The sequence below is a fragment of the Solanum lycopersicum genome, chromosome 5 (genome assembly GCF_036512215.1).
Source record: "Solanum lycopersicum chromosome 5, SLM_r2.1".
NCBI lineage: Eukaryota > Viridiplantae > Streptophyta > Magnoliopsida > Solanales > Solanaceae > Solanum > Solanum lycopersicum.
Window position 1 is genome coordinate 10,187,997 of NC_090804.1, and position 22,432 is coordinate 10,210,428.

A 22,432-nucleotide genomic window follows, 5' to 3' on the forward strand; every position below is an offset into this window, starting at 1 on the left:
TTCTTTCATGCATTTTTATCATTTTTTTTAAAAAATTGAGTAATTAATTATTGTATTTTTTTCTTTAAAAATAAAATAAAACTTTAAATACCATCATGTGTTTGGTTACAATCCTTGGTGTGTATTCTTTTCTAAGAAAAAAAGGGTCTTGTGCGGTTATGCTCTGAGGCCAATCAAAATAGTAATTAATACAATTTCTTCACTTTTATTCAAAAAAAAAAAATTATTTTAGCCAAATATAAATTAATAAAGCGACCGTGCTAGAACTACGGGACTCGGGGGTGCCTCATACCTTTCCTTCGGTCAATAGAAATCCTTACCAATCTCTATTTTCTTAGACAAAAAAAAAAGAAGAGTTTTTTTTTAATTTTAAACTAAGAACTATCTGGTGACTTGGAACACCTAAAAAACTCAATTCCGAGCGGCGACTCTAAAAAAAATATTTTTTAAAAAATCCATCATATCCTCAACCATTGTAAAAAAAATAAAAGAGGTGTGACAGATTTGGCGACTCCGCTGCGGACACCATTCTTTTAGAATTCGAGCTTTGTACATTAACTTTTTTTTTTTGGCTATTTTGTTTATTTGGATAAATTTTATGATTGGATGCTGATTGTGTTATTTTAGCAATTCATTGTTTTGATATTATATTGTATATAAAGTATTTCTCTCACACACCCTCTGAGTCTCTGTAATTTTGTTATACAGTGTGTGTGCGGTTACGCTCTACAGGACTTCTGTCTAGGATGAGTTAGTATGCGGTTACGCTCCTGATTCTAGGTTGTACACATGTTAGGCGGGGTTGGACCACCTGTTAAGCCGAAATAGCTCTGCTACCGGTCTAGACACCTTCATAAATGTTAAACCTAGATAAAATGTCTCTTGTATGCTATTTTTTTCTTTCATCATGTACATTTAACCTAGCGAAATTTAAGATATGTATCTATGCTAGACCAAAATGTTCATTTTATATGCTATGTAAAAATAGTTGCTTTAGAAGGCCTTAAAATTGTTGACCATCTTCAAAATAAATTTGTGAGTTTAATGTTTTTTTTTTAAAAAGATTAAAATAAAAGGGGTAGTCTTCCCAAGAGAAGTTTTTCTTTCATGAACTACGCGCACCTGATTCTCACTAAAAAAGAGATACGTAGGCATCCCTTCTCGGGTTTGGTGTTTGTAAAAAATGGTGTTTTATTTTTTTACGTTTCTTTCTTCACTCTATTAGAGTTTGTCATAAAAACCTTTATTGAATTCTATTTAAAGGTACAAATGGCACCATCGACCAAAGGTCAAGGTTCAAAAAGGCCTAAAAGCGAAGGAATTCCAAAGTTTATGTTCATAGATACTATACCAAAAGATTTATGACAATGGTGGACATACATGGAAGTCATGAGAAAAAAAGAGTAAAGGAATACTTGGGGCATTTAGTGCATCTTATGGAGATTGACCCTAAAGGGATGTGGTGGAGGCATTGATTCCTTTTTGGGATCCCAAAAATAATGTATTTGTCACACCCCTTTTTCGCGCAGCGGCGCAAGGGTTTTTCCAATTTAAGTGACGTTATTAATTAGGAGATTATTTTAATATTTTCAGAGTCGCCACTTGGAATTGAGTTACGGTGTTCCAAGTCACCTTTTTTTTTTGTTTAATCTAATCAAAAGGAAATGACTCTTTATTTGGTCTGCGAACGAGTTCGGGTAAGGAATTCTATTGACCGAGGGGAAGGTATTAGGCATCCCTCGAGTCCCGTGGTTCTAGCACGGTCACTTTATGGACTTTTATGACTTAAACTAATTTTTGAATATTATATTATTAAGACAAATGTATTTACCCTCATTCTTTGATTTATATTAACATATTTAAAACTGCACTATTTTATAAACATGTGAAGTTTTTACACATTTTTATTAATTGTTTATTTATTTTTCATGCTTTCAACATTTGCTTGCTTCTTAATTTCTCTCTTTTATTTCTTTTTATACTAATCTTTCACGTTTTTTTCTTGTTTAACTTTCCTTATGTTTTTTTTACATTGATTTTCTTCTTTTTCTTTTCTTCCCCTTTTTAATAGTTTTGTTTTTTTTTAATGATAATAATAAAATATTTTATATATTTTTAACACTATACTTTTTGTATCTTTTCATTTTTAAAGTATTTATTATTTTTTTACTTTTTTGTGTACATTTTTTACATTCTTTTTATTATATATATATATTTTTATTTTATTATTCTTTTTCTAATTCGAACGTTCCTTCTTCACTACTTTTCTTTTCTTTTCTTATTTTTTTCCATCTTTCTTTTTTGGTCATCAATATATTTTTACATCGTTTTTGTTTTATTTTTCATTTCTTATTATTTGAAAGAAAAAATAGTAAGCATATTATAACAATTCAATAATTATTTTTTCAATATAATATTCAATAGTCTTCTTTAAATGATTATTAACATTAGCATTACATAAATTGCAAATAAACTCTATCTCACAAATTTTCTCATTCAATATTATCATACACTATTTTACTGATCTAGTATATTTAGGCACAAACAAAGAGATTAGGTTTTAAACAATTAAATTTATATTCACAATAAAGTATGCATACTAAAAATTATAAGGGGAAATAAATAAATATGATGCGTACTATCGGAATTAACTTTACAGATTATATGGAACATACAATCATTTAAATAATTTTTCTCATGCTTCAATTTAACAAATATATAAAAATAAGTTTTTTTAAAAATAAATATTAATTACTATGATTAAATAGGAGCAAGAACGATTTCACCAAATACTAGCCATAAAGATTAAAATACGATACTATGCATAATTTGTTTTAATTTTAACAATATACACATATTTACCGTATTTCAATATTATAATAAAAAGGTTGAACCAACCTAGAACTTGATTAAATTCATAACATGAAAAATAAATACCACATAATCATGAATATAATATTATAAATGAATATTGAATAATACCTTTTGCGAAAATCAAATTCAAAGAAATGATATAATCCTAACAAGGAACCACGAACTTGAAACCACGAAAGTGAACCTCAAAACTCAACCTTTGTTTGTGATTTTTTTTAAAAAAGTAAAAAGATGAGAATAATATTTTCTACATGTGTGTTGCCTTCCTTTTTCTTGATCTCTCCTCTCTTCTCTTTTTTTTTCCGTGTCCTCTCTTTTTTTGTTTCTTCCGTCCTCCTTTATTTTTAATGTGTGTGTAGTATATATAAAGGTGGTAAGTGGGGAGTGTTATATATATATATATATCTTTTTTTTAACAATCAAAATAAACTTATCTATAAAAAATTATATTTATGTTGTTTATTCTTATATCTTTTAAATAAACTCAATGAAAATAATAAAAAGTCAATATATTTAATTTAGATTGATAAAATTATTTATGCTCTAAAAATTGGTGTTAAACTTTAAATTCGGTTAAAAATCACGTGTCTACAGTTTGCCCCTCTTTGACTGGAAACACGAAGAGTTTTCAGACAAAAAAGTAGATAAAGTGACAAGTTTTGACCGAACTCTTATTTGAAAGACCAAAATTTGTGCGATCGAGTCCTTGTTTGGACATCCTACATATCCCGGGTGATAAGGGAATCAGGCCACTTGTAGTTCGAGGAGATAAAGTGATGAGTTGGAAGTTAAATGAGGTTCCATCGAGGCTCGAGATCGCGACTCTTATCCTTACATAAAAATTGAAAACTATTAGTCAAAAGAAAAACAAATGTACAAACTTCAATCCACACAGTTTTTCTTGAATCTTCACTTGAATTTTGACTTTAAGATATCACCTTGATTTTTGAGTGAATATCTTAACTTAGAATTGGAATGGAGGCTGAACTTGCCACGTAGACGGAACTTTTGACATTCTTCAAAATGACAACTTGAAAAATGCTCTTGAATAAATGCGTGTTTTCTTGATCAAAAGTTGACTAGTAAAAGATGTGTGGAAGTTAGGCTGTTGCATGCATTGAAGAAGCTAATTCTAACCATCATGGAATTGATTATTCTAAAAAATTTGAACTTTGTTCTTGAATTTCAAATCCAGGTCTCGCTTGAGAAAACCTGAGAACTACCACAAAACAAAAAAAATAAAATTTTTTGTCCCAGTTTTCACTGGGAAAATTTTTTGTGAGTTATTAGCAAATATAAATATAAAACATAAACTTCGGCTAGGAAGTGTTTATTTCAGGTGAAAATAAAACTAAAAATCTAGACTAGGAAGTGTTAATCCTATGAGAAAGTAATCTAATCCCATTATTCAGGAGGATCCTGCTAGTCCCATTATCCAGGAGGGTCCTGCTAATCCTATTATCAGGGAGGGTCCTGCTAGTCCCATTATCCAGGAGGGTCTCGCATGTCCTATTATCCAGGAGGGTCCTGCTAGTCCCATTATCCAGGAGGGTCCTGCTAGTCCCATTATCCAGGAGGGCCCTGCTAGTCCCATTATCCAGGAGGGTCCTGCTAATCCCATTATCCAGGAGGATCCTGCTAGTCCCATTATTCAGGAGGGTCCTACTAGTCCCATTATCCAGGAGGATCCTGCTATTCCCATTATCCAGGAGGGTCCTGCTACTCTAATTATCCAAGAGGGTCCTGCTAATCCCATTATCCAGGAGGTTCCTGCTATTCCCATTACCCAGGAGGGTCAATCCCATTATCCAGGAGGGTCCTGCTAGTCCCATTATCCAGGAGGGTCCTGTTAATCTCACTATCCAGGAGGGTCCTGCTAATAAAATTTTCAACAAACTAATAATACCAACGAAACATTGTGAATGTTATCTTCATTATTTGGAAGTTCCTTCAAGGAGAAAAATAATAATAATAATAATAATAAATAAAATAAATATTCCAACATTCAAGTAATTGCTATTTTGATAAATATTAGCCAACTTTCATATAATATTCCATAAGTCCTTATTGTAGGGTTTCCATTTCGCTCGCTGCAGACTAAGTTGAACATCTAGGTTCCTCGAATCCTTAATCTTGAAACAACTTGTGTCCCTGCTTCAACAAAGAAAATTTGTGAGTTTGAAAAGGTGGTGGTTGGTTTGTGGTTCCATCTTTCGACAAGGGCGGCTCAAACACGTATGACACTTTGGTTGTTTCCAACGATCAATACTTCTTATTGATTGATAGTAATTTCATCCAAATTTGCTTATTTGGGACCTAAATTCGATGTCTTTATATCACAACACTCATTGTTTAGCCTTCATAGGATCAGAGAATTTTCGAATTCAACACTTGAAGACAGATTAACTTAGTAGTCTGGTGCTTTGCCTAGTACCGTTTAGAGACTTGGTAGCGAGTCTTGAAATTCCTTCCTAGTTTTTTGACAAAGACTCGACTCAAATACATACCAAAAAAAGTGATGAAAAAAAAGTATAAGAAAATTACGAACTATATGAGAATAAAAGAAAAGATTCGATGAAGACTTTTTTTTTGTAAGAAGAAGAAAGAAAAACTTATCTGAGGGTGGGAGCCGAGTCTATTGATCATGCCATGCAATTTGAATTGATTTCCGGACTTGGCTATCCAATCTATTCATTAACCATTATTGATTATTCAATTTTGATGTGGAATCCCAATACTTAATGAAGCCATAAATAATTTGAACCCTTATAGACTTTGTGATATTCACGAAGACCTTCGCCGCTAAAACTCTATCATGTTAATTGCTCCAGCTCACGTCTGCCTTATGGTGCATGTCATATTTTTCACCAATAAGACTCTTTGATCTTCAACTCCTTTTCGCCTTACGGTGCCCACTTAGGGTTTTCACCAATAAGACTCTCTCATTTTTATTTCTTTTTACTCACATTTGTCTAATGGCGTCCATTCAGGATTTTTACCTAGCCTTAACCGACTTACTCTCGACATATCAAGGGTTGATGAAAAGACTTTTTTTTTTTGACTTTAGATGATGGGGTTGATTTTGAGCTTTGAGATGAGAGACCAAATGAATAAACGAACGAATTTTGCCCCAGTATACTACAATATGAATTTTTGGATTTGTATTTGGTTGAACCGAACCCAATATTAGGGCTGCCTACGTATCTTGCCGAAACAATAATCAAGTCAAACGTAGTTCAGGCAATTTGTTTTTTGTTTTTTTTGAAACGTCAAGGAAACAGCATAACCGAGAGATCCCGTTGAATCAACCTTTGAAATGTCGAGCCCAAACATAAGGGTTTCTAATGTTGAAACTCATTCATATGTAATATCTTTTCACAACATTAGCATTGATGACCGTTTCTGTCACTTTGCCTTCTATATCTGCTAAGTAGAGAGCACCATTGGGTAATACCCTTTTAACAACGAATGGTCCTTTCCAATTTGGAGAAAAATTTCCTTTGGTTTCAGCATGATATGGCAAAATGCGTCTCAACACTAATTGACCCTCTTCAAAATGTCTGGGACGGACCTTTTTGTTGTATGCCCGTGCCATTCTTTTCTGATATAATTGTCCATGACATACTGATGTCATACGCTTCTCATCAATCAAACTTAATTGCTCTAACCGAGTTTTGACCCATTCATCATCATCAATTTCAGCCTCCACAATGATTCGTAAAGATGGGATCTCAATCTCTGCAGGTATAACTGCCTCAGTCCTGTATACCAGTGAATATGGGGTAGCGCCCACTGATGTATGAACTGTAGTGCGATAACCCAACAAAGCAAAAGGCAACTTTTCATGCCATTGTCGAGAACTTTGTACCATCTTACAAAGTATCTTTTTTATATTTTTGTTAGCAGCTTCTACAGCCCCGTTTGCCTTTGGGCGATACGGAGTCGAATTTCGATGCTCAATCTTAAATCGGTGGCATACCTCTTGCATTAAGTGGCTGTTGAGATTTTCGGCGTTGTCAGTTATAATCACCTTTGGAATACCAAACCGACAGATGATGTTGAAATGGATGAAATCCACCACGACCTTCTTGGTCACTGACTTGAAAGTTACTGCTTTCACCCACTTTGTAAAATAATCAATAGCCACCAAGATGAACCTGTGACCATTCGATGCTTTTGGTTCTATCGGTCCAATAACATCCATTCCCCATGCCACGAAAGGCCACGGAGCAGACATTACATGCAACTTAGAAGGGGGAGAATGTATTAAATAACCATGTATTTTACATTCATGACATTTACGAACAAATCATATGGAATTCCGCTCCATGGTGAGCCAATAATATCCTGCTCGAAGTATCTTCTTGGCTAGAACATATCCATTTGTATGAGGTCCACAAACTCCTGAGTGTACTTCAATCATGATTGTGGAATCCTCTTGAGCATTTACACACCTTAGAAGACCTAAATCGGGTGTCTTCTTGTACAGTATACCTCCGCTTAAGAAAAAACCCCTTGCTAGTCGTCGAATAGTCCTTTTTTGATTACTAGTTACATTTGACGGACATTCTCCAGACTGAAGATAAGTTTTGATATCATGAAACCAAGGCTTACCATCAAATTCCTCCTCAATCATGTTGCAATAGGCATGTTGATCACAAATTTGTATGTATAAAGGGTCGATATGGACGTCATCAGGGTGTTGGAGCATCGAAGATAAAGTGGCCAATGCATTTGCAATCTCATTGTGCATTCTGGGAATGTGTCTAAAATTTATCGACACGAATCATTCACAAAGACCTTGTAAACAATGTTGATATGGTATGAGCTTTGGGTCTCGAGTTTCCCATTCTCCTTGAATTTGATGAACTAGTAAGTCTGAGTCTTCTAACACTAACAATTCTTGGATGCCCATGTCAACAGCTAACCTCAGACCCAAAATGCACGCTTCGTACTCAGACATATTATTAGTAAAATAGAATCTAAGTTGGGCTGATATAGGGTAATATTCCCCTGATTCAGACATAAGAACAACTCCTATTCCAACTCCTTTCCTGTTAGAGGCACCATCAAAGAATAACTTCCAACCTTGATCGTTATCGTGAATAACTTCATCGATACAAGATATCTCTAAATCTGGAAAATAGGTTTTAAGTGGTTCATATTCTTCATCAATAGGGTTCTCTGCCAAATGATCTGACAATGCTTGAGCTTTCATTGCGGTCCGCGTTACATAGATAATGTCAAACTCTGTGAGCAATATTTGCCATTTCGCAAGCTTGCCTGTGGGCATGGGCTTTTGAAAAATATATTTCAACGGATCCATACGAGAGATGAGATAAGTAGTGTAAGATGAAAGATAATGTTTCAACTTCTGTGCTACCCAAGTTAGGGCACAACACGTTTTTTCAAGAAGGGTGTACTTCGCTTCGTAAATGGTAAATTTCTTGCTGAGGTAATAAATGGACCGCTCTTTCTTCCCAGTGTCGTCATACTGACCCAGTACACAACCAAAAGAATTATCCAGTACTTATATATACAATATCAAAGGTCTTCCCGGCTTGGGAGGAACCAACACAGGGGGATTTGATAAGTAATTCTTAATTTTTTCAAAAGCTTCTCGACATTCTTCGGTCCACTTGACTGTGGCATTCTTTTTCAACAACTTAAAGATAGGCTCACAATTTGTTGTGAGTTGAGCAATGAATATGCTGATGTAGTTTAGCCTTCCTAGAAGGCTCATAACCTCAGTTTTGTTCTTTGGAGGTGGCAATTCTTGAATTGCTTTTATTTTTGAAGGATCCAACTCGATACCTCTTCGACTGACTATAAATCCCAAAAGCTTCCCCGATGGTACTCCAAATACACATTTTGCAGGATTAAGCTTGAGATTATACCTGTGGAGCCTTTCGAAGAATCTCCTTAAGTCTTTCACATGATCTGACTATTTTTTAGATTTAATGATAACATCATCCACATAAACTTCGATTTCTCTATGCATCATATCGTGAAACATGGTTGTCATTTCTGCTTCTTCATCATCCATAATAATCTGATGGTAGTCGGCATAACAATCCACAAAAGATGCAACCTCATGTTTAGCACAATTATCCAATAAAATATGGATATTAGGCAAAGGAAAATCATCTTTTGGACTTGCCTTATTCAAATCACGATAATCAACACACATTCGAACTTTGCCGTTTTTCTTAGGGACAGGTACGATATTGGCTAACCAAGAAGGATATTGAGAGACTTGAATGACTTTGGCCTCAAGTTTTTTTGTGATCTACTCTTTAATTATTACACTCATGTCAGTTTTCAGTTTTCTCAACTTCTGCTTTATCAGAGAAAAATTAGGATCAATTGGCAACTTGTGAACAACCATGTCAGTGCTTAATCCAGGCATGTCATCATAAGATAACGCAAAAACATCTTTGTAATCAAACAGGGCCTGGATTATATCGTCATTTTTATGTCAATCATGTACACTTATCTTAGTCTCCTTAATAATTTCCTGTTTCCCCAAATTTATCGTCTCAATTTCACTCATGTTTGGATTTGACTTATTTTCAAAATGATTGAAATCCCTCCTTACTTCTTCAAATACTCTGTCTTCATCATATTCGATTTCTCGACTTATTATTTCAATATTAGGTCGAAGATTAGATTGGATATAAAGATCTGGCGAAAAATTCTGCATGCATGTCATATCACTAGAATCGGCATAGAAAGAACTGTATAAAAGAAAATGAACAAATATATTAAACCGAAATAAAGATGCAATTACATCCTATTGAAAATGGAAATAGAATGTTTGAAATAAAACGACAAGATAAAATCCAAATTACAATCCTTGAATGAATCGGATGACAAAAGAAAAAATAAGACAGACTACCAAGACTCGTCTTTAACGGGGAGAGGGGTGGCCTCCCAATTGTTTAGATTGACATCAGGACCAATGAATTGCACATCTCTGTCGCTAGTGCCTTCTCCGAGTTCCACCATATCAACCTCGACAAATAAATCTTGAAAATAGTTGATCATTTCTTCGATAACTTTCATCACTGGCTCTGGAAAAGATGATTGATAAGATTCTGTTGCGCGGGCTTTGATGAAGGATTTGTAGATTGGTTGTATAGGCTTGGTAAGTAACCATACATCTCTCTTTTGCTTCTTTGCCTTCATTTTGTCCTCGACTCTAGGTTGGTAGCCTAAGCCAAAAGTACCGATGCTCTTTCATAGACTCACAGGATAAGCTCTTCCTTGCAAGCAGATTCCTAAGCCTTTACCCGGCTCAAACCCATGTTTCAGCAATTCATTCATCACCATTACAGACGCGATGGGCATATTTGGTTTTGAAATGACACTCCCCTCGGGGACATGCTCAATAACCACTACCTCAGAAGCTTGATAAACTAGTGCCTCATTCTCATTATCCGTCTTGATAAAAGGGAAGGAAGAGTCTTTTTATATTGACAAATCCCCCTCACCATGAACAATTACCTCTTGTCGGTCGTATTCAAACTTAATCATTTGATGCAACGTTGAGGGGACTGCTCCAGCCCTATGCACCCATGGCCTCCCTAACAATAGATTGTAGGACGCGTTGATATCCAACACTTGAAAATTCACAGCGAAATCCACAGGCCCTATGGTTAGTACGAGCTCTATCTCACCAATAACATCTGTTTTTGACCCATCAAAAGCTCTAACACATACATTGTTGGGTCGGACCCTTTCAGCACTAACAATCAATTTCTGTAGAGTTGATAAATGACAAATATTTTCTCTAGATCCTCCATCAATTAGAACTCGAGTGACATATGAAAGTTCACACTTTACAGTGATATGTAGGCCTTGGTTATGTCCTGTACCTTCTTTGGGTAGTTCATCATCTGAAAAGGTGATGCGGTTTACCTTAAATATTCTCCTAGCAATCTTCTCTAACTGACTCACTGTAACTTTACTAGGAACATGTGCTTCATTCAAAATTTTCATTACTGCCTTACGATGTTCATCAGAATGTATTAGCAAAGACAACAAAGATATTTGGGCTGGAGTTTTTCTTAATTGTTCCACCACGGATTAGTCTGATAGTTTCATCTTCCTTAGGAATTCCTCTGCCTCTCCTTCAGTGACCGGAATCTTTATTTGTATTTGGTCATTTTTAGTTTTCCTTAATTCCATCGGGACATAACATCTTCCTGAACGGGCTATTCCTCCCACTTCATCTATTTCTTCATCAACTTCTTTTCCCTTGTATGTCACGACAGTAGGTTCATAATTCCAGGGAACAACTTTGGGGTTAGTCATTGGGAGCTGGGATACTGGCCTGATAATCACAGGAGGAATATGGGCCCCTTGCACGATCAAGATAGGTTTGTTTGGCCTTTTTAGAACACACGATTTTGCCTTACTCGGACTTGCCCAAACATCTTTAAGGGCTCCTTTCATAGTTAAGATGGGTGTGTTTGATGGACTCAAATTTTCTAACACACTTTCCGCCCCTAAAGGCATCATTTTTGTTAAATCAACAACATTTGCTGACTTCTCAATGATAGTTCCAACCCTAAGGATTGGCTTATACGGAGATGCGAACTCTTCATGACCCTTCATCATTTCTAGCATGTTTGTTTCAGTATGCCTCGTCAATGGATTTTGATTGATGTTGGATCCACTCAGACTTTCAACTATAATTCGATTAGAATCGATCAAATCCTGAATGACCCTTTTCAAATACCGACATCTCTCTATGTTGTGCCCTGGGACATTAGAACAATATGCGCAATGTTGATAATAATCCAAATTTCTCGGGGGAGGATTCGACATCTTTCTCTCAATAGGACTCAAAACATTCAACGTATTTAATTTTTGGAACAAGCTAGCATACGACTCCCCAATAAGAGTGAACTCATCTTTAACACCATTTCCCTTTTTATATTGTGGTCTAGGACTGAAAGGAATTCTAGCAGTATTTTGATGAACTTGTGGGGGGTGGTGGATGATTTTGTTGAGTTGGTGCACGCCATTGTGGATAAGAAGGGGGTGCAATTGGTTGTTCATTAAAAACATAATATGAAGTGTATGGGACATAATATTGTGGAGCTTGGGAAGGAAAATAGTGTTGTGAGGAATTACCTTGGACATGAGTCCTAGGCGCTAATACAATAGCGGCCACATCCTCCCTTCTCTTTTTCCCTCTAATATTTCCAGAACCATTTTGAAGCACTTGTGTTGTGGATTTTAAGGCAGCTTGACTTACAATCTTTCCAGACTTTATGTCATTTTCCACCATTTCCCCTACCTTAATAACTTCAGCGAATGTCTTCCCTACGGCAGAAAGCAGATAGTGAAAGTAATCAGGTTCTTACGCCCGGAGAAAAACGTCAATCATCTCTGACTCCTTCATCGGTGGTTTAACCCTAGCAGCTTGTTCCCTCCATCTGATAGCATATTCACGAAAATTTTCCGTGGTCTTTTTGCTCATGTTGTCTAACGAGGAGCGATCTGGAACAATGTCAATATTATATTGGATTGTACAAAACATCGAGCCAAATTATCCCATGTGTGCCAGTTGGTGATATCCTGATCTATGAACCATTCAGATACAATCCCTATTAAGCTTTCCCCAAAATAGGCCATAAGTAACTCTTCTTTTCCCTCTGCACCCCTCAATTGGTTGCAATATCTCTTTAGATGAGCTATGGGGTCTCCGTGACCATCGTATTTTTCAAACTTTGGAGTTTTAAAACCAGCAGGCAAGTGGACATGAGGAAACATACACAAGTCACTGAACGAGATTCCTTTGTGGCCTCCTAGTCCTTGCATATCTCTTATACTCTGTTCCAAACTCTTTATTTTCTTAGTCATTTCTTCATGTTCCTCATTCTTGACCATCTTCTCAATTTCGACAGGGGAACTATATTGATGAATGTGGGGATGAGAGCTTGGAATTTTAATGGCCTCTTCAAGAGTGTAACTCTGATCATGCCGAACTTTGGGTGGAGGATCGCTGTTAGATTTGGGAAGCATCGTTGGCTGCGGGATGCTGTTAGTCGGGGCAGTTGACACAAAGAGTGGATTACTTATCACAGGCGTATTCGAAAGGCGAACCATAGAAGTTCCAGCAACATTGGATGTGTTAGCGTAGGGGCTGAATCCAGGGGGATATATCGGATAGCTTGTCGACACCTGGATAGGGTGAGACATATTTGTATTAAAATAGTCTCTAATTGAATACGGTGGAGGTTGTCCACTCATCCAAGCCTCGTACATCTCTGCCATTTGTTGTTTTAATGCCCTTATCTCTTCTGTTGTCCCTATTTCTTGTGAAGTCATCTGGTTTTGGATCTCCTCATCATTGTCTGATTCATTTTCGTCTTTAGGGGCCATTTTCTATTTTCCTTTCGATCTTGTGTTGTAAGGATGTGATGCCAGTTTAACCACAAACCAACTACCTTTAAGCTAGTATGTCTCTCTCTCTTTCTTTCTCTATTTCTCTCTCTCTCTCTCTTTGTCTCTCTCTCTCTCTCTCTCTCTCTCTCTGAATAGAGTAACAAACCGATTAGTGTTAAGAAATTATGCACATTGTATCCACATACATACTTCTAATATGGAGGACCTCATGTTTCATCCCGGCTTACATAGGCATTCTTATCTTCATTATTTTTTTAATACTTTATTATTATTATTATTTATTTACTTATTTGTTTATTTATTTATTATCATTATGATTATCATTTTTTAAGAGAAAGAAGAAAGAAGAAAGAAAAGAAAATAATAATAATAATAATAATAATAATAATAATTTGGATCGAACCCCCTGGGTTGCCTACGTATCATGTTTGGCCCATGAATCAGATCTTGCGTAGTTCGAGAAAAATATTAATAATAATTTTTTTTGCATGACATATGCACATAAGGTGACCGAAAGTAAATCTTTTTCATTCATTTTCAAATATTTTAAAAATAAGGATTTGAATAAAACAACAAAAAAAGATGTACCTAGGACTTAGATAGACTCTAAATGAAATAAAATAACTAAAACGGAAAGAAAGACAAAAAACTAAAAATAATAATAAAATAAAATGAAATAATCACTACTAAGAAAATAGACTTGAAAAGAAACTGAATCCTCGAATCTCAATCATCTCCAAGACCCTTATAAATCTTCGCCAACGCTTTCGGTAGATATGGAGCCAAAGCACGGGCCTGTCGGCCCAACCTCTCATCGTTCTGGTGTAAATATCCAGCATAAACATTGTTGAGTTCATCCCTGAGTTGCAGTATTCGGTCTCTGGCTTCATCCATATTGTCATAACAATTCTGTAACCAATGGTGAGCAGTATTGACTTCATGCGTTAAATTTTCCCTTTGTTCTTGGAGCTCTTCAATTTGAAGGTGGAGTGCATCTCGCTCGGCTATCCTTTGACCTCTCTCAATATCACAGTCTTCCTGATAAGCACTGAAACGCCTTGCTATTTCTCTTTCCTGTTCCATAGAGGCTTTAACTTGAGTTTGGAGTCTAGACTGTGCGCAGATAAGTTGGGCCTTTTCTTTCTTATACTCCTCTTCCTGTTGCTTCATAGCGCCTGTGGAAATTCCCAAGTCTTCTTGTAAGGTTAAAATGGTAGAGCGGTGTTTTCTAACTCTAACTTCAAATATCGCATCACGTTGGGCCAACTCCTCTTTAGCATTTTTCAGGTCATTACTTAGGATATCCAGAGTAGATTTGTAGCTTCTTTCTACTTTGAGGCGAGCTTGCTTAATCTTAACCTCAATTTCTGCTTCTCGATCTATAGGTCCTTTTATTGACCCTTCTGGCATAACCTTAGGAAGGGGGTGATCATGAACCCAGTCTAAGTATGCTTGGTCCACCTCGCCTCTTGTGCGATCCTTCACCATATCGTGGGGACTTGAGAGTATGCATCCCCCCCAAATCTTAAATATCTCTGATTGCCTTAAAGGTATCTTGGGATGAAACTCATACATGAATTCACGCATATCTTCATTAGGTGGTAGAAACTGGCGTCGCCCAAGTTGTCGCATGACTCTAAGTGGCATGTAAGGTTGGACACCTCGAAGACCCATTTGGACAATGAACGATCGAAAAGTAGACATGTATATCACCTCGGCCGATGGAAACCAATGATAATCCCACACAACCTTGTCAGCAGTCAGATTATTGAGGTGTTGCTTCCAAGCTTCAATACCTTTCGGAAAACTATGATCTTTGATTTTTTCTTTGTAGCCTCCAATATAATCATTCCATTCTACTTTAAAGTCCACTGCATAAGGGTGATGACGAATGTGTTCAATTATCCATAGTTGTAATAACATATTGCATCCCTCAAAGTAGTCTTTTCCATCCTTGCAAATAGTTAAAGCACGATAGATGTCTGCCAGAATCATTGGTACGAGGGTGATATTAGGCTTTTTCTCAAAAGCTGTAATGACTGCAGCCAAGTTCGTGCTAATTTTTCCTCCCTTTTTTGGAAATACCATGATCCCCAAAAAAGCCACCACGAAGGCATCATAACTGTGTGCTTCCCAGGTCAGACGACACCCATTATTACGGAGTTTCTTTTCATACACTTCGAATCCATCACTTTTTTCATATCTTTTGTACAAAAATTCTAACGGAACCCATCCATTATCGAGACAACCACCTATATCATTCTCATTTATATGCAGTAATTCTAGAAACCTCCTCCCATTGATATGTTTTTGTATCATAGGCTCTTCTTTGTGAAGATGTTTACCCTTTCCAATGAATGTCCCTATCTCCTCAAGGGTGGGGGTGAGTTCACAACCAGAAAAATGGAATACATTCCTTAACGGGTCCCAAAAATGCACTAGTGCTTCTATCAAATCCCGTCGTGGCTCAACATACAAAAGGCTTCGTAGAAATCCCAAGCGTTTGAACACCATTCCTCGTCCATGGTTTGTCATATTTTCATACCATGTCTTCAAGAGTGTCGGGGCCTTATCCAATATCATGAATCGAGGTGATTGGTCCTCTCTTTGTCTCTTATCTCCCTTTCCATATGGATTCATATTTCCCTATATTATGATAGTGACAAACTAGGCTTAATAAAATATATATTTTTTAAACAAGAGTAACGGAAAAATCATACACACAAAAAAAGTAATTTTTATTATTATTTTTTAAAAAAAGAAGAATAACGTAAAAATCATACACACACAAAAAAATTAATATTATTTTTTTAATAAAAAGATCATACACATACACACACAAAAAAACAATTTTTATTTTTTAATTTTTTTTAAAAAATAGTTATTAGAGGAAGAATGAGAAAAAAATAAATAAATAATATGTATATAAATAGCCCTTAAAATTTTTCCAAAACTAAAAATATTAATATATTCGATTGTATTTTATTTTTTGTTGATTAAATTTTCAATCTTTTTTTATATAGAAAAACTTTGATGGTAATAATAGATTTTTCTATTTGTAAAAGAAATATGAATTTTGATTGAAAAACTGTGTTTAATAAAAGGATTACTTTAAAACTTTAATTTGATATTTTTCGTTATAATTAATTTTTCATTATTCATTCATCTAAAGCTGATCAACATTTGTATAGTCTTTCCAATAATGCAACAAATAATACAAATAATGTACATGATAGTCTCAAATAGGGATACTTCTCCTAGACAGGCTCGACCCATGTGTCGAGCTCCCCATTAATTAAACATTATGCATGATGCAGATAAATCGAATCTAATTAGGGATAGTCATTGTTGAGGCTTGTTTTACTAGGTAAACAATCTAACAGGGAATGTGTCTAGACTGACCATAAAATGAGCGGACTACTCGAGTCGAGAAGGGACAGCTTACCAGTAGCAGGGCTTTCTGGCCTCACTGTTAGTCCTTCCCATCCTAAGACATGTGTTACTATAGAATTCTTCCCAGGAGCGTTGCTGCATCTCTGGTATCTCATCGCTTGGGAGCATAATCGCGTCTTCGAATAAAGTATCTCAGAAGACTCAGATGGATGAGCAAGGAAAGATAGTTACATGATAGTTAACATATTATCATAAGGTAAATAAGCAATCAAATAACATATTATGCAATTAAACACAATATTCACAAATTGATAAGTACGTAAATACATAATAAAGTCATGTAGAAGTCCACGTTTACAAGCTCGAATTCTAGTCCCCAGCGGAGTCGCCAGAGATGTCACACCTCTTTTCCGTGCAGCGGCGTAAGGGTTTTTCCAATTTAAGTAACGTTATTAATTAGGGGATTATTTTAATATTTTTAGAGTCGCCACTTGGAATTGAGTTACGGTGTTCCAAGTCACCTTTTTTTTGTTTAATCCCTAATCAAAAGGAAATGACTCTTTATTTAGTCTGCTAACCAGTTCGGGTAAGGAATTCTATTGACCGAGGGGAAGGTATTAGGCATCCCTCGAGTCCCGTGGTTCTAGCACGGTCACTTTATGGACTTTTATGACTTAAACTAATTTTTGAATATTATATTATTAAGACAAATGTATTTACCCTCATTCTTTGATTATATTAACATATTTAAAACTGCACTATTTTATTAACATGTGAAGTTTTTACACATTTTTATTAATTTTTTATTTATTTTTCATGCTTTCAACATTTGCTTGCTTCTTAATTTCTCTCGTTTATTTCTTTTTATACTAATCTTTCACGTTTTTTTTTCTTGTTTAACTTTCCTTATGTTTTTTTTATTTTTTACATTGATTTTCTTCTTTTTCTTTTCTTACCCTTTTTTATAGTTTTGTTTTTTTTTAATGATAATAATAAAATATTTTATATATTTTTAACACTATACTTTTTGTATCTTTTCATTTTTAAAGTATTTATTATTTTTTACTTTTTCGTGTACATTTTTTACATTCTTTTTATTATATATATATATATATATATATATATTTTATTATTCTTTTTCTAATTCGAACGTTCCTTCTTCACTACTTTTCTTTTCTTTTCTTATTTTTTCCGATCTTTTTCTTTTTGGTCATCAATATATATATGTAGGTAGGTAATGTTTACATTATTTTTGTTTTATTTTTCATTTCTTATTATTTGAAAGAAAAAATAGTAAGCATATTATAACAATTCAAAAATTATTTTTTCAATATAATATTCAATATTTTTCTTTAGATGATTATTAACATTAGCATTAAATAAATTACAAATCAACTCTATCTCACAAATTTTCTCATTCAATATTATCATAAATTATTTTACTAATCTAGTATATTTAGGCACAAACAAAGAGATTAGGTTTTAAACAATTAAATTTATATTCACAATAAAGTATGCATACTAAAAATTATAAGGGGTAATAAATAAACAAATAAATAAATATGAGGCGTACTGTCGGAATTAACTTTACAGATTATATGGAACATACAATCATTTAAATAATTTTTCTCGTGCTTCAATTTAACAAATATATAAAAATAATTTTTTTTTAAAAAATAAATATTAATTACTATGATTAAATAGGAGCAAGAACGATTTCACCAGATACTAGCCATAAAGATTAAAATACGATACTATACATAATTTGTTCTAATTTTAACAATATACACATATTTAGCGTATTTCAATATTATAATGAAAAGGTTAAACCAACCTAGAACTTGATTAAATTCGTAACATGAAAAATAAATACCACATAATCATGAATATAATATTATAAATGAATATTGAATAATACCTTTTGCGAAAATCAAATTCAAGGAAATGATATAATCCTAAAAAGGAACCACGAAAGTGAACCTCAAAACTCAATCTTTGTTTATGATTTTTTTTAAAAAAAGTAAAAAGATGAGAATAATATTTCCTACATGTGTGTTGCCTTCCTTTTTCTTGATCTCTCCTCTCTTCTCTTTTTTTTTTCGTGTCCTCTCTTTTTTTGTTTCTTCCGTCCTCCTTTATTTTTAATGTGTGTGTAGTATGTATAAAGGTGGTAAGTGGGGAGTGTTGTGTGTGAGTTGAGTGGGGTGTGGGGACATGGGATCATGGGTTGTGTTCGAGGTTTATATATATATATATATATATATATATATATATATATATATATATATATATATATGAAATGATAGTTATATAATTATTAATTGCCTTAAGTAAATAAATAAATAAATAAAAGCTGAAGGGATGATTAAAACAACAAAATAAAAAAAAAACATAATTTAGAAATATTAGTTTATTTAAATAATATATATATATATATATATATATATATATATATATATATATATATATATATATATATATATATCTTTTTTTAACAATCAAAAAAACTTATCTATAAAAAATTATATTTATGTTGTTTATTCTTATATCTTTTAAATAAACTTAATGAAAATAATAAAAAGTCAAAATATATTTAATTTAGATTGATAAAATTATTTATGTTCTAAAAATTGGTGTTAAACTTTAAATTTGGTCAAAAATCACGTGTCTACAGTATTTTGTTTTTCTGATTGTGAGATGACACTAACTTTGGAAGAAATTGCCGACTTCATGGGGAAGGGGTCTACTGTTCGAGGTGCTGACCTACGCAATAAAATACCCATAATTCTGAAACATGTTGATGCCAAAAAATTCCTGGAACTGCTCAAAATTAATCAAATAGAGAAAAAGAGTTTGAAAAATAGGTGGGTCTCATTGGACTTTCTATACCAGAGATACGGCCAAAGGGATGGATTCAAGAACTATCGAAACTTGTTGTGTAATCAAGGGGGTGAAGAGGCTTGGAAGGCAAATGGATGTTTTGCTTTTATGGTCACATTTTTGGGGCTCATTATTTTCCCCAAAAGGGACAAACATATTGGCATTCGGTTGGCTGGTGTGATGAAGACGTTGACCACAATGGAAAGTCCAACTATTATTCCTATGAACCTGGCATATATGTTTCGTGCATTGACTAAATGTTTAAGTGGGGGAAATGTACTTTGAAGGCTGTAATATTTTGCTTTTAATATGGTTTTCGGAACACCTTTATCACCATGATCATGCGCCTAGGTTTACTCCAGATTGGTGCAATTATGTTCCTCTCATAAGGAAAGGGAAGCCAAAATTCATTTTCCAAAAGGAATCATAGTGAAGAAAAACTTTCAGTGATCACATCTGATAAAATAGTGTGGAGTTATTATTGGTTCCCAGCTAAGGATATCATTTGCATGTCTAGTGGTATCTCATTTCTTGTGTTGATTGGTCTTAGAGGTGTTCAACCATATGCCCACTTCGGGTTATGCGTCAACTAGCCAGAGTTCAAGAAATCACACCCAATGATGATATGAGTAGATTTGCATATGACACTCCACCAGATTTTGCTTTTAATAGCAAAAGAGATTACGAAGATTTGGTACGGGAGTATTATTTCTGAGCTAAGTGAAATGGTTGTGGAGAAAGATAAAGGAAAGGTGGTTCCTGGGTACCTATCGTGGTTTCGTGATCCAAGGACATTTGGTGACACTCCCAAAGGATCCAGCAGAAAAAGAAAAGAGCAACATACTATAACACATTTGAAAAAAGAGTTGGAGAAGGCCAAAGCAACCATTGCACGACAAGAAGTACAGGTCCAAATAGGAAAAAATCACAAGTTAGAGTTGCAAGATATGGAAGGAGAATTGAAGCATGCATAAGGAAGATTAACCCGGTTGGAGGAAGAATTGCATAGTAGAATCCACTTGGCACGACAGATAAAAAAGGAGCAGAGTTTTGAGATCTCTCGATTGAAGAGGGACTTAGTGGCATCCGAAGAGGTCGTGCACTATCAAAAGGGAGAACTTAAGCGGCATAAGGAAAAATTCGAGAAAGAAGATCATGCTGGATGCATCAGTTATAAGAATGTAAGAGAAAAATCAATCATTATGTTGATATCGAAGAGGGGAAAAAACAAGTGATCATCGAGAGAGCAACACTTCGCCATCAACTTGAAGCAGCAGAAGGGAGAGAGTCCCTCTTGAGGAATAATCTTGGTGATCATCAGGCTTTATTAAATGACTGTCATCAAAACATGGGAAGGGCTAGACTTCAAGTTCATCAACTGGCAGAGCAAACCTCATATGTTATTAAAAATCAATGCCGGATGAATGATCAAGAAGTGACTGAGCAAGCACGGACCATTGTTCCCCATCTGCCGAAGGTGTTGTTGAATTTGTATGAGACCTTGGGAGGAAAAATAAAGCCCCAAGAAAGTGATGAAGATTGAAAAGAAGTTTTAGTTGGTTTTTTTAGTTGTTCGTTTTATTTTATTTGTTGAAAGACTTGGTTTTTAGTTTAAAATTTGGTGTTTAAGGATATTATGTTGATCCGGGTTGTGTTTAAACCTTTTAATTTTGTTGTTTTCTTGAAGTTTTGGTGAACGAATTCTAAATTAATCTTTTTGAGTTGTCTAAATCTTTGAACTACGTAATGATCTGATTCATGCAGTAACATGATACGTAGGCAACCTCTAAAGGGTCCGATCAGAATTTTTTTTTCAAAACTATTTATTTTTTCCAAAAAAAAAGGGACAGTAAGCAAAGCAAAGATGGGATGAAACAATAGTCTTCTGTACTCGTGTTACTATGTGATTAATAAGTGTGTGATTGATTTATAAAATTGTCTAACCCCTAACAAGTTTGTTCATTCTACATCAACTCTAATTATCTTTCGTTAGTTGGTTTGTGGTAAACTGGTAGAGCACCCGTACTTTACCAGGTCTAAGGTAAGAGCGTCAATGACAACCAATACTGAAACTATGGTGAATCCAGCGGATACTCCAATTGATTCAACAACAAGAGAGACAGTCACTATTGAAGAGAATCGGACGTTGAGACATATTATGGCAAGCCCGGGCCAATGGAAAAGAACCACCAACGTCTATTCCTGGTTTTCCTGAGATCACTAGTATCCGATCTTCATTTTCTCAGGTCCCAATATCAGAATCTTTCTTCCCTCCAGGGTATGGTCCATTTGATAATTGTGGGGCCGAGCCATCTACAAAACGTCCTCAAGGCATGCCATTCAGGAATACTCCCACTGTCACAACAACTGCACCGGTCTATACACTCCCACAACCGACTGTGACGCAAAGAGCAGCTCAAGAGGGACAATTCACCACTCATCCGGAGCAGTACTATACTCTTGGGATAGAATTTGGGGGCCCTAACTTTGTTCAATTTGGCTCCCCCATTGATGTTGAGAGGCCCACTCCAGTCTCAGAGCAAGAAGAAATGTTGAAAAAAATGAAAAGCATCGAGCAACACATGAAGAGCATGCAAGGGTTAGGAGGGCACAAAAGGGTCACATTCAAAGACTTATGTATGTTCCCAAATGTCCACCTGCCACCTGGGTTCAGAACCCCTAAGTTTGATAAGTATGATGGACACGCTGATCCTATAGCCCATCTTAAGAGATACTGTAATCAACTTCGCAGTGCAGGGGGTAAAAAAGAATTGCTCATGGCTTATTTTGGTGAGAGCTTGACTAGTGTTGCCTCAGAATGGTTTATAGGCCAAGAGATTTTCCACTGGCACATATGGGATGATAT

General features: G+C 34.9%; 2 protein-coding genes across 2 annotated transcripts; one reads left to right on the forward strand and one right to left on the reverse strand.

Moving 5' to 3' along the window:
- The first annotated feature begins 1,664 nt into the window (after positions 1 to 1,664).
- On the forward strand, positions 1,665 to 4,700 carry LOC138348631 (protein app1-like). The gene is made up of 3 exons (XM_069298189.1): positions 1,665 to 1,697; positions 4,287 to 4,457; positions 4,503 to 4,700. The coding sequence occupies exons 1-3, from the start codon at positions 1,665 to 1,667 to the stop codon at positions 4,698 to 4,700; spliced, it is 402 nt and encodes a 133-aa protein (XP_069154290.1).
- A 7,669-nt stretch (positions 4,701 to 12,369) lies between these two features.
- Positions 12,370 to 13,269, reverse strand: LOC138348632 (uncharacterized). Its single transcript, XM_069298190.1, has one exon. It carries the CDS (start codon positions 13,267 to 13,269, stop codon positions 12,370 to 12,372), a length of 900 nt encoding a protein of 299 aa, XP_069154291.1.
- Between the last annotated feature and the right edge of the window lie 9,163 nt (positions 13,270 to 22,432).

Coding starts and splice junctions, on each gene's coding strand:
- LOC138348631 (XM_069298189.1), top strand. CDS start 1,665: ATGACTCTTTATTTGGTCTGCGAACGAGTTCGG. Junction 1,698..4,286: donor TGGTCTGCGAACGAGTTCGG/GTAAGGAATTCT, acceptor CCCATTATTCAG/GAGGATCCTGCTAGTCCCAT. Junction 4,458..4,502: donor CCATTATCCAGGAGGGCCCT/GCTAGTCCCATT, acceptor CCCATTATCCAG/GAGGATCCTGCTAGTCCCAT.
- LOC138348632 (XM_069298190.1), bottom strand. CDS start 13,269: ATGGCCCCTAAAGACGAAAATGAATCAGACAATGATGAGGAGATCCAA.